This window comes from Oncorhynchus keta, unplaced genomic scaffold (assembly GCF_023373465.1).
Source record: "Oncorhynchus keta strain PuntledgeMale-10-30-2019 unplaced genomic scaffold, Oket_V2 Un_contig_1599_pilon_pilon, whole genome shotgun sequence".
Lineage (NCBI taxonomy): Eukaryota > Metazoa > Chordata > Actinopteri > Salmoniformes > Salmonidae > Oncorhynchus > Oncorhynchus keta.
Window position 1 is genome coordinate 709896 of NW_026279648.1, and position 15164 is coordinate 725059.

Here is a 15164-nt window from a genome sequence, read left to right on the forward strand (position 1 = left end):
TAATTACATCATTAACTCCTCTCTGTAATGTATTGACATCATTAACTCCTCTCTGTAATGTATTGACAGCATTTACTCCTCTCTGTAATGTATTGAGTCTGGATGGTAATTGCATCATTAACTCCTCTCTGTAATGTATTGACATCATTAACTCCTCTCTGTAATGTATTGACATCATTAACTCCACCCTGTAATGTATTGACATCATTAACTCCTCTCTGTAATGTATTGACATCATTAACTCCTCTCTGTAATGTATTGGCATCATTAACTCCTCTCTGTAATGTATTGACATCATTAACTCCTCTCTGTAATGTATTGACATCATTAACTCCTCTCTGTAATGTATTGAGTCTGGATGGTAATTACATCATTAACTCTTCTCTGTAATGTATTGACATTAACTCCTCTCTGTAATGTATTGACATCATTAACTCCTCTCTGTAATGTATTGAGTCTGGATGGTAATTACATCATTAACTCCTCTCTGTAATGTATTGACATCATTAACTCCTCTCTGTAATGTATTGACATCATTAAGTCCTCTCTGTAATGTATTGAGCCTGGATGGTAATTACATCATTATCTCCTCTCTAATGTATTGAGTCTGGATGGTAATTACATCATTAACTATTCTCTGTAATGTATTGACATCATTAACTCCTCTCTGTAATGTATTGACATCATTAAGTCCTCTCTGTAATGTATTGAGTCTGGATGGTAATTACATCATTAACTCTTCTCTGTAATGTATTGACATCATTAACTCTTCTCTGTAATGTATTGACATTAACTCCTCTCTGTAATGTATTGACATCATTAACTCCTCTCTGTAATGTATTGAGTCTGGATGGTAATTACATCATTAACTCCTCTCTGTAATGTATTGACATCATTAACTCCTCTCTGTAATGTATTGACATCATTAAGTCCTCTCTGTAATGTATTGAGCCTGGATGGTAATTACATCATTATCTCCTCTCTAATGTATTGAGTCTGGATGGTAATTACATCATTAACTCTTCTCTGTAATGTATTGACATCATTAACTCCTCTCTGTAATGTATTGACATCATTAACTCCTCTCTGTAATGTATTGAGTCTGGATGGTAATTACATAATTAACTCTTCTCTGTAATGTATTGACATCATTAACTCCTCTCTGTAATGTATTGAGTCTGGATGGTAATTACATAATTAACTCTTCTCTGTAATGTATTGACATCATTAACTCCTCTCTGTAATGTATTGACATCATTAACTCCTCTCTGTAATGTATTGACATCATTAACTCCCCTCTGTAATGTATTGAGTCTGGATGGTAATTACATAATTAACTCCTCTCTGTAATGTATTGACATCATTAAGTCCTCTCTGTAATGTATTGAGTCTGGATGGTAATTACATCATTATCTCCTCTCTAATGTATTGAGTCTGGATGGTAATTACATCATTAACTCCTCTCTGTAATGTATTGACATCATTAAGTCCTCTCTGTAATGTATTGAGTCTGGATGGTAATTACATCATTAACTCTTCTCTGTAATGTATTGACATCATTAACTCCTCTCTGTAATGTATCGAGTCTGGATGGTTATTACATCATTAACTCTTCTCTGTAATGTATTGACATCATTAACTCCTCTCTGTAATGTATTGACATCATTAACTCCTCTCTGTAATGTATTGACATCATTAACTCCTCTCTGTAATGTAATGAGTCTGGATGGTAATTACATCATTAACTCCTCCCTGTAATGTATTGGCATCATTAACTCCTCTCTGTAATGTATTGACATCATTAACTCCTCTCTGTAATGTATTGACATCATTAACTCCTCTCTGTAATGTATTGAGTCTGGATGGTAATTACATCATTAACTCCTCTCTGTAATGTATTGACATCATTAACTCCTCTCTGTAATGTATTGACATCATTAAGTCCTCTCTGTAATGTATTGAGTCTGGATGGTAATTACATCATTATCTCCTCTCTAATGTATTGAGTCTGGATGGTAATTACATCATTAACTCCTCTCTGTAATGTATTGACATCATTAAGTCCTCTCTGTAATGTATTGAGTCTGGATGGTAATTACATCATTAACTCTTCTCTGTAATGTATTGACATCATTAACTCCTCTCTGTAATGTATTGACATCATTATCTCCTCTCTAATGTATTGAGTCTGGATGGTAATTACATCATTAACTCCTCTCTGTAATGTATTGACATCATTAAGTCCTGTCTGTAATGTATTGAGTCTGGATGGTAATTACATCATTAACTCTTCTCTGTAATGTATTGACATCATTAACTCCTCTCTGTAATGTATTGACATCATTAACTCCTCTCTGTAATGTATTGAGTCTGGATGGTTATTACATCATTAACTCTTCTCTGTAATGTATTGACATCATTAACTCCTCTCTGTAATGTATTGACATCATTAACTCCTCTCTGTAATGTATTGACATCATTAACTCCTCTCTGTAATGTATTGAGTCTGGACGGTAATTACATCATTAACTCCTCCCTGTAATGTATTGGCATCATTAACTTTTCTCTGTAATGTACTGACATCATTAGCTCCTCTCTGTAATGTATTGAGTCTGGATGGTAATTACATCATTAACTCTTCTCTGTAATGTATTGACATCATTAACTCCTCTCTGTAATGTATTGACATCATTAACTCCTCTCTGTAATGTAGAGTCTGGATGGTAATTACATAATTAACTATTCTCTGTAATGTATTGACATCATTAACTCCTCTCTGTAATGTATTGACATCATTAACTCCTCTCTGTAATGTATTGACATCATTAACTCCCCTCTGTAATGTATTGAGTCTGGATGGTAATTACATAATTAACTCCTCTCTGTAATGTATTGACATCATTAACTCCTCTCTGTAATGTATTGACATCATTAACTCCTCTCTGTAATGTATTGACATCATTAACTCCTCTAGGTAATGTATTGAGTCTGGACGGTAATTACATCATTAACTCCTCCCTGTAATGTATTGGCATCATTAACTCTTCTCTGTAATGTATTGACATCATTATCTTCTCTCTAATGTATTGAGTCTGGATGGTAATTACATCATTAACTCCTCTCTGTAATGTATTGACATCATTAAGTCCTCTCTGTAATGTATTGAGTCTGGATGGTAATTACATCATTAACTCTTCTCTGTAATGTATTGACATCATTAACTCCTCTCTGTAATGTATTGACATCATTAACTCCTCTCTGTAATGTATTGAGTCTGGATGGTTATTACAACATTAACTCTTCTCTGTAATGTATTGACATCATTAACTCCTCTCTGTAATGTATTGACATCATTAACTCCTCTCTGTAATGTATTGACATCATTAACTCCTCTCTGTAATGTATTGAGTCTGGACGGTAATTACATCATTAACTCCTCCCTGTAATGTATTGGCATCATTAACTCTTCTCTGTAATGTATTGACATCATTAGCTCCTCTCTGTAATGTATTGAGTCTGGATGGTAATTACATCATTAACTCTTCTCTGTAATGTATTGACATCATTAACTCCTCTCTGTAATGTATTGAGTCTGGATGGTAATTACATCATTAACTCTTCTCTGTAATGTATTGACATCATTAGCTCCTCTCTGTAATGTATTGAGTCTGGATGGTAATTACATCATTAACTCTTCTCTGTAATGTATTGACATCATTAACTCCCCTCTGTAATGTATTGGCATCATTAACTCCTCTCTGTAATGTATTGACATCATTAACTCCTCTCTGTAATGTATTGAGTCTGGATGGTAATTAAATCATTAACTCCTCTCTGTAATGTATTGACATCATTAACTCCTCTCTGTAATGTATTGACATCATTAACTCCCCTCTAATGTATTGACATCATTAACTCCCCTCTGTAATGTATTGAGTCTGGATGGTAATTACATCATTAACTCCTCTCTGTAATGTATTGACATCATTAACTCCTCTCTGTAATGTATTGGCATCATTAACTCCTCTCTGTAATGTATTGAGTCTGGATGGTAATTACATAATTAACTCCTCCCTGTAATGTATTGGCATCATTAGCTCCTCTCTGTAATGTATTGAGTCTGGATGGTAATTACATCATTAACTCCTCTCTGTAATGTATTGACATCATTAAGTCCTCTCTGTAATGTATTGAGTCTGGATGGTAATTACATCATTAACTCTTCTCTGTAATGTATTGACATCATTAACTCCTCTTTGTAATGTATTGACATCATTAACTCATCCCTGTAATGTATTGACATCATTAACTCCTCTCTGTAATGTATTGAGTCTGGATGGTAATTACATCATTAACTCCTCTCTGTAATGTATTGACATCATTAACTCCTCTCTGTAATGTATTGGCATCATTAACTCCTCTCTGTAATGTAATGACATCATTAACTCCTCTCTGTAATGTATTGAGTCTGGATGGTAATTACATCATTAACTCCTCTCTGTAATGTATTGACATCATTAACTCCTCTCTGTAATGTATTGACATCATTAAGTCATCTCTGTAATGTATTGACATCATTAACTCCTCTCTGTAATGTATTGACATCATTAACTCCTCTCTGTAATGTATTGAGTCTGGACGGTAATTACATCATTAACTCCTCCCTGTAATGTATTGGCATCATTAACTCTTCTCTGTAATGTATTGACATCATTAGCTCCTCTCTGTAATGTATTGAGTCTGGATGGTAATTACATCATTAACTCTTCTCTGTAATGTATTGACATCATTAACTCCTCTCTGTAATGTATTGAGTCTGGATGGTAATTACATCATTAACTCTTCTCTGTAATGTATTGACATCATTAGCTCCTCTCTGTAATGTATTGAGTCTGGATGGTAATTACATCATTAACTCTTCTCTGTAATGTATTGACATCATTAACTCCCCTCTGTAATGTATTGGCATCATTAACTCCTCTCTGTAATGTATTGACATCATTAACTCCTCTCTGTAATGTATTGAGTCTGGATGGTAATTAAATCATTAACTCCTCTCTGTAATGTATTGACATCATTAACTCCTCTCTGTAATGTATTGATATCATTAACTCCCCTCTAATGTATTGACATCATTAACTCCCCTCTGTAATGTATTGAGTCTGGATGGTAATTACATCATTAACTCCTCTCTGTAATGTATTGACATCATTAACTCCTCTCTGTAATGTATTGGCATCATTAACTCCTCTCTGTAATGTATTGAGTCTGGATGGTAATTACATAATTAACTCCTCCCTGTAATGTATTGGCATCATTAGCTCCTCTCTGTAATGTATTGAGTCTGGATGGTAATTACATCATTAACTCCTCTCTGTAATGTATTGACATCATTAAGTCCTCTCTGTAATGTATTGAGTCTGGATGGTAATTACATCATTAACTCTTCTCTGTAATGTATTGACATCATTAACTCCTCTTTGTAATGTATTGACATCATTAACTCATCCCTGTAATGTATTGACATCATTAACTCCTCTCTGTAATGTATTGAGTCTGGATGGTAATTACATCATTAACTCCTCTCTGTAATGTATTGACATCATTAACTCCTCTCTGTAATGTATTGGCATCATTAACTCCTCTCTGTAATGTAATGACATCATTAACTCCTCTCTGTAATGTATTGAGTCTGGATGGTAATTACATCATTAACTCCTCTCTGTAATGTATTGACATCATTAACTCCTCTCTGTAATGTATTGACATCATTAAGTCATCTCTGTAATGTATTGACATCATTAACTCCTCTCTGTAATGTATTGACATCATTAACTCCTCTCTGTAATGTATTGACATCATTAAGTCCTCTCTGTAATGTATTGAGTCTGGATGGTAATTACATCATTATCTCCTCTCTAATGTATTGAGTCTGGATGGTAATTACATCATTAACTCCTCTCTGTAATGTATTGACATCATTAAGTCCTCTCTGTAATGTATTGAGTCTGGATGGTAATTACATCATTAACTCTTCTCTGTAATGTATTGACATCATTAACTCCTCTCTGTAATGTATTGACATCATTAACTCCTCTCTGTAATGTATCGAGTCTGGATGGTTATTACATCATTAACTCTTCTCTGTAATGTATTGACATCATTAACTCCTCTCTGTAATGTATTGACATCATTAACTCCTCTCTGTAATGTATTGACATCATTAACTCCTCTCTGTAATGTATTGAGTCTGGACGGTAATTACATCATTAACTCCTCCCTGTAATGTATTGGCATCATTAACTCTTCTCTGTAATGTACTGACATCATTAGCTCCTCTCTGTAATGTATTGAGTCTGGATGGTAATTACATCATTAACTCTTCTCTGTAATGTATTGACATCATTAACTCCTCTCTGTAATGTATTGAGTCTGGATGGTAATTACATCATTAACTCCTCTCTGTAATGTATTGACATCATTAACTCCTCTCTGTAATGTAGAGTCTGGATGGTAATTACATAATTAACTATTCTCTGTAATGTATTGACATCATTAACTCCTCTCTGTAATGTATTGACATCATTAACTCCTCTCTGTAATGTATTGACATCATTAACTCCTCTAGGTAATGTATTGAGTCTGGACGGTAATTACATCATTAACTCCTCCCTGTAATGTATTGGCATCATTAACTCTTCTCTGTAATGTATTGACATAATTATCTTCTCTCTAATGTATTGAGTCTGGATGGTAATTACATCATTAACTCCTCTCTGTAATGTATTGACATCATTAAGTCCTCTCTGTAATGTATTGAGTCTGGATGGTAATTACATCATTAACTCTTCTCTGTAATGTATTGACATCATTAACTCCTCTCTGTAATGTATTGACATCATTAACTCCTCTCTGTAATGTATTGAGTCTGGATGGTTATTACAACATTAACTCTTCTCTGTAATGTATTGACATCATTAACTCCTCTCTGTAATGTATTGACATCATTAACTCCTCTCTGTAATGTATTGACATCATTAACTCCTCTCTGTAATGTATTGAGTCTGGACGGTAATTACATCATTAACTCCTCCCTGTAATGTATTGGCATCATTAACTCTTCTCTGTAATGTATTGACATCATTAGCTCCTCTCTGTAATGTATTGAGTCTGGATGGTAATTACATCATTAACTCTTCTCTGTAATGTATTGACATCATTAACTCCTCTCTGTAATGTATTGAGTCTGGATGGTAATTACATCATTAACTCTTCTCTGTAATGTATTGACATCATTAGCTCCTCTCTGTAATGTATTGAGTCTGGATGGTAATTACATCATTAACTCTTCTCTGTAATGTATTGACATCATTAACTCCCCTCTGTAATGTATTGGCATCATTAACTCCTCTCTGTAATGTATTGACATCATTAACTCCTCTCTGTAATGTATTGGCATCATTAACTCCTCTCTGTAATGTAATGACATCATTAACTCCTCTCTGTAATGTATTGAGTCTGGATGGTAATTACATCATTAACTCCTCCCTGTAATGTATTGGCATCATTAACTCTTCTCTGTAATGTATTGACATCATTAACTCCTCTCTGTAATGTATTGACATCATTAACTCCTCTCTGTAATGTATTGAGTCTGGATGGTAATTACATCATTAACTCCTCTCTGTAATGTATTGACATCATTAACTCCTCTCTGTAATGTATTGGCATCATTAACTCCTCTCTGTAATGTATTGAGTCTGGATGGTAATTACATCATTAACTTCTCTCTGTAATGTATTGACATCATTAACTCCTCTCTGTAATGTATTGGCATCATTAACTCCTCTCTGTAATGTATTGAGTCTGGATGGTAATTACATCATTAACTCCTCTCTGTAATGTATTGACATCATTAACTCCTCTCTGTAATGTATTGAGTCTGGATGGTAATTACATCATTAACTCCTCTCTGTAATGTATTGACATCATTAACTCCTCTCTGTAATGTATTGAGTCTGGATGGTATTTACATCATAAACACACAGAGGTAAACCAGCTCCTTTCTAACAGTATGTGACATCATTCAGCTCAGTACTCCACAACATCACAGAACAAAATACATGCTGTCAGTTAAACTAGCAGAACAGGTTTCACCAAGTCTGTGTGTGTCTTTTGCTCAAGCGTCTGTGTCTGTGTGTGAGAGTTTGTGTGGGTCTGTATGCTCAAGCATCTGTGTGTCTGTGTGAGAATTGGTGTGTGTGTGTGTGTGTGCTCAAGCATCTGTGTTGTGTGTCTGTGTGCTCAAGATTCTGTGTGTCTGTGTGAGAAATATTTCTGGTGAAATCTCAAACTCTCTCTCTCACACACTTACACACACTCTCTAACTGGTCACTGGAGAAACTAAATTAAAGCCCCGGGTCTGTTAGGTTTGTTATTTGGGGGTTGCTAGGGAAACGGTGGACTAAAACACAGAGGACCAGAGGTGGGTGTTTCTGGGAAATATTAACCATACAGCGTGCGTGTATTGACACAAGGCTACATACCCTCTGGCTATAAGGCATCCTGGGAACAGTGGCTTTCAATGGCAATCATGTAAAGGGTCACCCAGTGAGAGTTGACTCCTCATGAGAACATGGCTGTGCTGGGCTCGGTACAGTACTGTGTGTGAATGTTTACACCTATGTGTGTGTGTGTCATTGTGTGCGTGTGTGTGTGTGTGCTCCTGTAGCCCCCGTCCTAATGAATGGTCTCCTTCAACAACAGTAAGTCACCACTGGACCTTCATATCACAGGACGTCCTTGGTAGTGTACCTCAGCTGGTTCAAGCACTACTCTGGCTACCCTCCTAAATCACTCCACTGCTGTCTGAGTCAATGATCTACGGCTGACTACACTTCTACTGATCTGGGGAGGGAGGGATTTTCAAACAGGTTAGGCTACATTTTCTAACCAATCTTGTGATGTGGATGTAATCAGGAACAAGAAGTATTGTGTTTTGATGTGTGTTTTAATACGGTGCGTTACGTCCAATAATATGACAGATAATCTTTTAGAAAGTTCTCAATTATTCCATTCATAACTCTGCCCCACTGTAATCTCCCGTCTCACTGTACAGTGTGTGTGTGTGTGTGTGTGTGTGTGTGTGTGTGTGTGTGTGTGTGTGTGTGTGTGTGTGTGTGTGTGTGTGTGTGTGTGTGTGTGTGTGTGTGTGTGTGCGTTGCACTCTGGTACGGTTTTTCCCCCCAGTTCCTTTTTAAAAAAGTATGTAGTGATGCATTTCCCAGCCTGACTGAGATACACACATCCCATTACCTTTCAGGAAACATAGATCCCACGGATGAAGGATGCAGAAGGGTAGACACACAACACGTACCTTACCCTACTGATTAGAGGTTCCGAGGGGAGGAATTCTGGACCCAAACACAGGAAATCTGCTCCCTGCTCAGAAAAACTGAAAAGCTGTGTGTGTGTGTGTGTATGTACTCACCTAGACTGGGGTCGAACCTCCAGGCTGGGATGTGTTGGTTCTCCTTCAGGCCGCTATTGGCCGGTAGAGAGATGGAGATGCTGATTGGGCCATTCACCTGGAGCTCCACCCCCTCGCTGGCCAATAGGTGGACAGAGATGGCCGCCACTGGAGTCAGCTCAAACCTACGCTCACTTCCTGTTAGAGGAGAAGAGGAGAGCCAAAAGAGAGGAGTAGTGAGGGTCGAAGAGACGGAGGAGAGGTGTAGTGAGAGGGAGAGAGGAGAGGTGTAGTGAGAGGGAGAGGAGAAGTGTAGTGAGAGGGAGAGGAGAGGTGTAGTGAGAGGGAGAAAGGAGAGGTGTAGTGAGAGGGAGAGAGAGAGAGGTGTAGTGAGAGGGAGAGAGAGAGGTGTAGTGGAGGGAGAGAGAGAGGTGTAGTGGAGGGAGAGAGAGAGAGGAGAGGTGTAGTGAGAGGGAGGGAGAGAGGAGAGGTGTAGTGAGAGGGAGAGAGGAGAGGTGTAGTGAGAGAGAGAAAGGAGAGGTGTAGTGGAGGGAGAGAGAGAGAGAGGAGAGGTGTAGTGAGAGGGAGGGAGAGAGGAGAGGTGTAGTGAGAGGGAGAGAGGAGAGGTGTAGTGAGAGGGAGAGAGAGAGAGGTGTAGTGAGAGGGAGAGAGAGAGGTGTAGTGAGAGGGAGAGAGGAGAGATGTAGTGAGAGGGAGAGAGAGAGAGGTGTAGTGAGAGGGAGGGAGAGAGAGAAGTGTAGTGAGAGAGGGAGAGGTGCAGTGAGAGGGAGGGAGAGAGAGGAGAGGTGTAGTGAGAGGGAGGGAGAGAGGAGAGGTGTAGTGAGAGGGAGGGAGAGAGGAGAGGTGTAGTGAGAGAGAGGGAGAGAGGAGAGGTGTAGTGAGAGAGAGGGAGGAGAGGAGCAGTGAGAGAGGGATGAGAGTAGTGAGAGGGAGAGGGAGGAGAAGTTTAGTGAGAGGAGGAGATTAGAAGTAGAGGAGAAGAAGCAGGGAGAGAGAAAGGGAGAGGAGAGTGTCTGCTAAATGATACAAATGTAAAATGGACACACACACATAGGTTGTTTGAGAGCACAGGGGTTACAGTGCCTTGCGAAAGTATTCGGCCCCCTTGAACTTTGCGACCTTTTGCCACATTTCAGGCTTCAAACATAAAGATATAAAACTGTATTTTTTTGTGAAGAATCAACAACAAGTGGGACAGAATCATGAAGTGGAACGACATTTATTGGATATTTCAAACTTTTTTAACAAATCAAAAACTGAAAAATTGGGCGTGCAAAATTATTCAGCCCCCTTAAGTTAATACTTTGTAGAGCCACCTTTTGCTGTGATTACAGCTGTAATCGCTTGGGGTATGTCTCTATCAGTTTTGCACATCGAGAGACTGAATTTTTTTCCCATTCCTCCTTGCGAAACAGCTCGAGCTCAGTGAGGTTGGATGGAGAGCATTTGTGAACAGCAGTTTTCAGTTCTTTCCAAAGATTCTCGATTGGATTCAGGTCTGGACTTTGACTTGGCCATTCTAACACCTGGATATGTTTATTTTTGAACCATACCATTGTAGATTTTGCTTTATGTTTTCGGATCATTGTCTTGTTGGAAGACAAATCTCCGTCCCAGTCTCAGGTCTTTTGCAGACTCCATCAGGTTTTCTTCCAGAATGGTCCTGTATTTGGCTCCATCCATCTTCCCATCAATTTTAACCATCTTCCCTGTCCCTGCTGAAGAAAAGCAGGCCCAAACCATGATGCTGCCACCACCATGTTTGACAGTGGGGATGGTGTGTTCAGGGTGATGAGCTGTGTTGCTTTTATGCCAAACATAACGTTTTGCATTGTTGCCAAAAAGTTCAATTTTGGTTTCATCTGACCAGAGCACCTTCTTCCACATGTTTGGTGTGTCTCCCAGGTGGCTTGTGGCAAACTTTAAATTACACTTTTTATGGATATCTTTAAGAAATGGTTTTCTTCTTGCCACTCTTCCATAAAGGCCAGATTTGTGCAATATACGACTGATTGTTGTCCTATGGACAGAGTCTCCCACCTCAGCTGTAGATCTCTGCAGTTCATCCAGAGTGATCATGGGCCTCTTGGCTGCATCTCTGATCAGTCTTCTCCTTGTATGAGCTGAAAGTTTAGAGGGACGGCCAGGTCTTGGTAGATTTGCAGTGGTCTGATACTCCTTCCATTTCAATATTATCGCTTGCACAGTGCTCCTTGGGATGTTTAAAGCTTGGGAAATCTTTTTGTATCCAAATCCGGCTTTAAACTTCTTCACAACAGTATCTCGGACATGCCCGGTGTGTTCCTTGTTCTTCATGATGCTCTCTGCGCTTTTAACGGACCTCTGAGACTATCACAGTGCAGGTGCATTTATACGGAGACTTGATTACACACATTGTATTTATCATCATTAGTCATTTAGGTCAACATTGGATCATTCAGAGATCCTCACTGAACTTCTGGAGAGTTTGCTGCACTGAAAGTAAAGGGGCTGAATAATTTTGCACGCCCAATTTTTCAGTTTTTGATTTGTTAAAAAAGTTTGAAATATCCAATAAATGTCGTTCCACTTCATGATTGTGTCCCACTTGTTGTTGATTCGTCACAAAAAAATACAGTTTTAGATCTTTATGTTTGAAGCCTGAAATGTGGCAAAAGGTCGCAATGTTCAAGGGGGCCGAATACTTTCGCAAGGCACTGTATATCGTGTTAAAGGGGGCTCTTCTGGGTAGTGTATCTTTGATGGAGCCTCTTACATAGAGCTGTACCTCACCCCTACCTTCACCCCTAATCTCCTCAACCCTACCTTATTCACATCCACCCCTCACTTCACCACACACACCCCTACCCTCACCCCTAATCTCCTCAACCCTCCCTGCCTTCACCCCACTCAACCCCCCTCCACCACACCCCTACCTTACCCCTGCCTTCACCCCACCCACCCACCCACTTACCCCTCATCCATCCCTTCACCACACACTCCCCACCAGCCCCACATGTCTTCTATCTTACCCACCCCTCATCCCCCACCCACCCACCCTTCATCTCTTCCATCCCTCCCACCCTTCATCCCCCTCCTCCCTTCACCCCATCCACCCCTCATCCATGTCAAATACTTTCAAAGAATTTATTTAGTTTGTTGGATACAACGGCACCAATGGAATGGTACCAAGAGTGTATTCCACCTAAGTCTGGTCCCAGTCTGTCCCAGTCCCAGTGGAGGTACCTGTTCCGTTGCCCCCCAGGCCCTGTAGGTAGGGGAAGTGCTGGATGTGGCTGGGGTTGTTGGCCACAGTCAGCAGGGCAGTGAGATTGCTGTAGGACGAGTTGGGAGGGAGGCTCAGGGCTCGACGCTGGAACTGAACCCAGGACTGACCCCTCGATCCTGAGGAGGAAAGAGGGGGGGGTCAGGAACCACTCACACACTTAGATCCAGTGTTCCTTAGTGTCCATCTCCCATGTAATCCTTGTAGCTCGTCAGATGAATGTCTGGAAGATGTGTGATGAACGCCATATGGACGCTGGCCTTCTCTCCTCTCTTATCACTGTTTTTACTCCTCCATATTACATCTCAACTTTCTAATGGTTTTTCTCTTTTACTCAATCAGTTCCTTCCATCTCCCTCTGTCACCCTTCCTCTCTCTCTCCCTCTTTCTCTCTCACTGCCTCCTGCTTTCTTCCCCTCTCTCACTGCCTCCCTCTTCTTCTCTCTCTCCCTCTTTCTCTCTCACTGCCTCCTGCTTTCTTCCTCTCTCTCACTGCCTCCCTCTTCCTCTCTCTCTCTCTCTGCCTCCTGCTTTCTTCCTCTCTCTCACTGCCTCCCTCTTCCTCTCTCTCTCTCTCCCTCTTTCTCTCTCACTGCCTCCTGCTTTCTTCCCCTCTCTCACTGCCTCCCTCTTCTTCTCTCTCTCCCTCTTTCTCTCTCACTGCCTCCCTCTTCCTCTCTCTCTCCCTCTCTCTCTCACTCACTGCCTCCTGCTTTCTTCCTCTCTCTCACTGCCTCCCTCTTCCTCTTTCCCTCTTTCTCTCTCACTGCCTCCTTCCATCTCCCTCTGCCACCCTTCCTCTCTCTCTCTCCCTCTTTCTCTCACTGCCTCCCGCTTTCTTCCTCTGTCTCACTGCCTCCCTCTTCCTCTCTCTCCCTCTTTCTCTCTCACTGCCTCCCGCTTTCTTCCTCTGTCTCACTGCCTCCCTCTTCCTCTCTCTCCCTCTTTCTCTCTCACTGCCTCCCGCTTTCTTCCTCTGTCTCACTGCCTCCCTCTTCCTCTCTCTCCCTCTTTCTCTCTCACTGCCTCCCGCTTTCTTCCTCTGTCTCACTGCCTCCCTCTTCCTCTCTCTCCCTCTTTCTCTCTCACTGCCTCCCGCTTTCTTCCTCTGTCTCACTGCCTCCCTCTTCCTCTCTCTCCCTCTTTCTCTCTCACTGCCTCCCGCTTTCTTCCTCTGTCTCACTGCCTCCCTCTTCCTCTTTCTCTCTCACTGCCTCCCGCTTTCTTCCTCTGTCTCACTGCCTCTCTCTAAGGGGTGTATTGGCATGGGAAACATGTTCACATTGCTAAAGCAAGTGGAATAGATAAACAAAAGTCAAATAAAACAACACAAAAATGAACAGTAAACATTACACAAAAGTTCATTATGTGCAAATAGTTAAAGTACAAAAGGGAAAATAAATAAATATGGGTTGTATTTACAATGGTGTTTGTTCTTCGCTGGTTGCCTTTTTCTTGTGGCAACAGGTCACATCTTGATGCTGTGATTGTACACTGTGGTATTTCACCCAATAGATAAGGAAGTTTATCAAAATTGGGTTTGTTTTCAAATTCCTTGTAGGTCTGTGTAATCCGAGGGAAATATGTCTCTCTAATATGGTCATGCATTTGGCAGGAGGTTAGGAAGTGCAGCTCAGTTGCCACCTCATTTTGTGGGCAGTGTGCATATAGCAGGTCTTCTCTTCAGAGCCAGGTCTGCCTTTCTCAATAGCAAGGCTATGCTCACTGAGTCTGTACATAGTCAAAGCTGTGCTTAAGTTTGGGTCAGTCACAGTAGTCAGGTATTCTGCCACTGTGTGCTTTCTGTTAAGAACCAAATAGCATTCTAGTTTGCTCTGTTTTTTTGTTAAATCTTTCCAATATGTCAAGTAATTCTCTGTTTGTTTTCTCATGATTTGGTGGTGTCTAATTGTGCTGCTGTCCTGGGGCTCTGTGGGGTGTGTTTGTGAACAGTGCCCCAGGACCAGCTTGCTTAGGGGACTCTTCTCCAGGCAGGACCAGCTTGCTTAGGGGACTCTTCTCCAGGTTCATCTCTCTGTAGGTGATGGCTTTGTTATGGAGGCTTTGCGAATCGCTTCCTTTTAGGTGGTTGTAGAATTTAACGGCTCTTTTCTGGATCTTAATAATTAGTGGGTATTGTCCTTATTCTGCTCTGCATTATTTGGTGTTCTACGTTGTACATGGAGGATATTTTTACAGAATTCTGCGTGCAGAGTCTCAATTTGGTGTTTGTCCCATTTTGTGAATGTTTGGATTCAATGGATTCTATAACTGATTCCAGTATTTGTATCCAGATCCTAATGGTATGTCTAATTGTATGTTCCTTTTGATGACAGAAGGCCCTTCTTGTCTCTCAGATCGTTCACAGCTTTGTGGAAGTTATCTGTGGCGCTGATGTTTAGGCTGAAG

General features: G+C 40.2%; 1 protein-coding gene across 1 annotated transcript in view; it reads right to left on the reverse strand.

The window, feature by feature from the left end:
* fam171a1 (family with sequence similarity 171 member A1) overlaps nt 1-15164 on the reverse strand; it is a 50127-nt gene that overhangs the window by 8076 nt on the left and 26887 nt on the right. The window contains exons 4-5 of the mRNA XM_052502703.1: nt 12716-12874; nt 9491-9667 (exon numbers count right to left, since the gene is read on the reverse strand). Coding sequence (XP_052358663.1) covers nt 9491-9667; nt 12716-12874 — 336 coding nt within the window. The remainder of the gene's footprint in view (nt 1-9490; nt 9668-12715; nt 12875-15164) is intronic.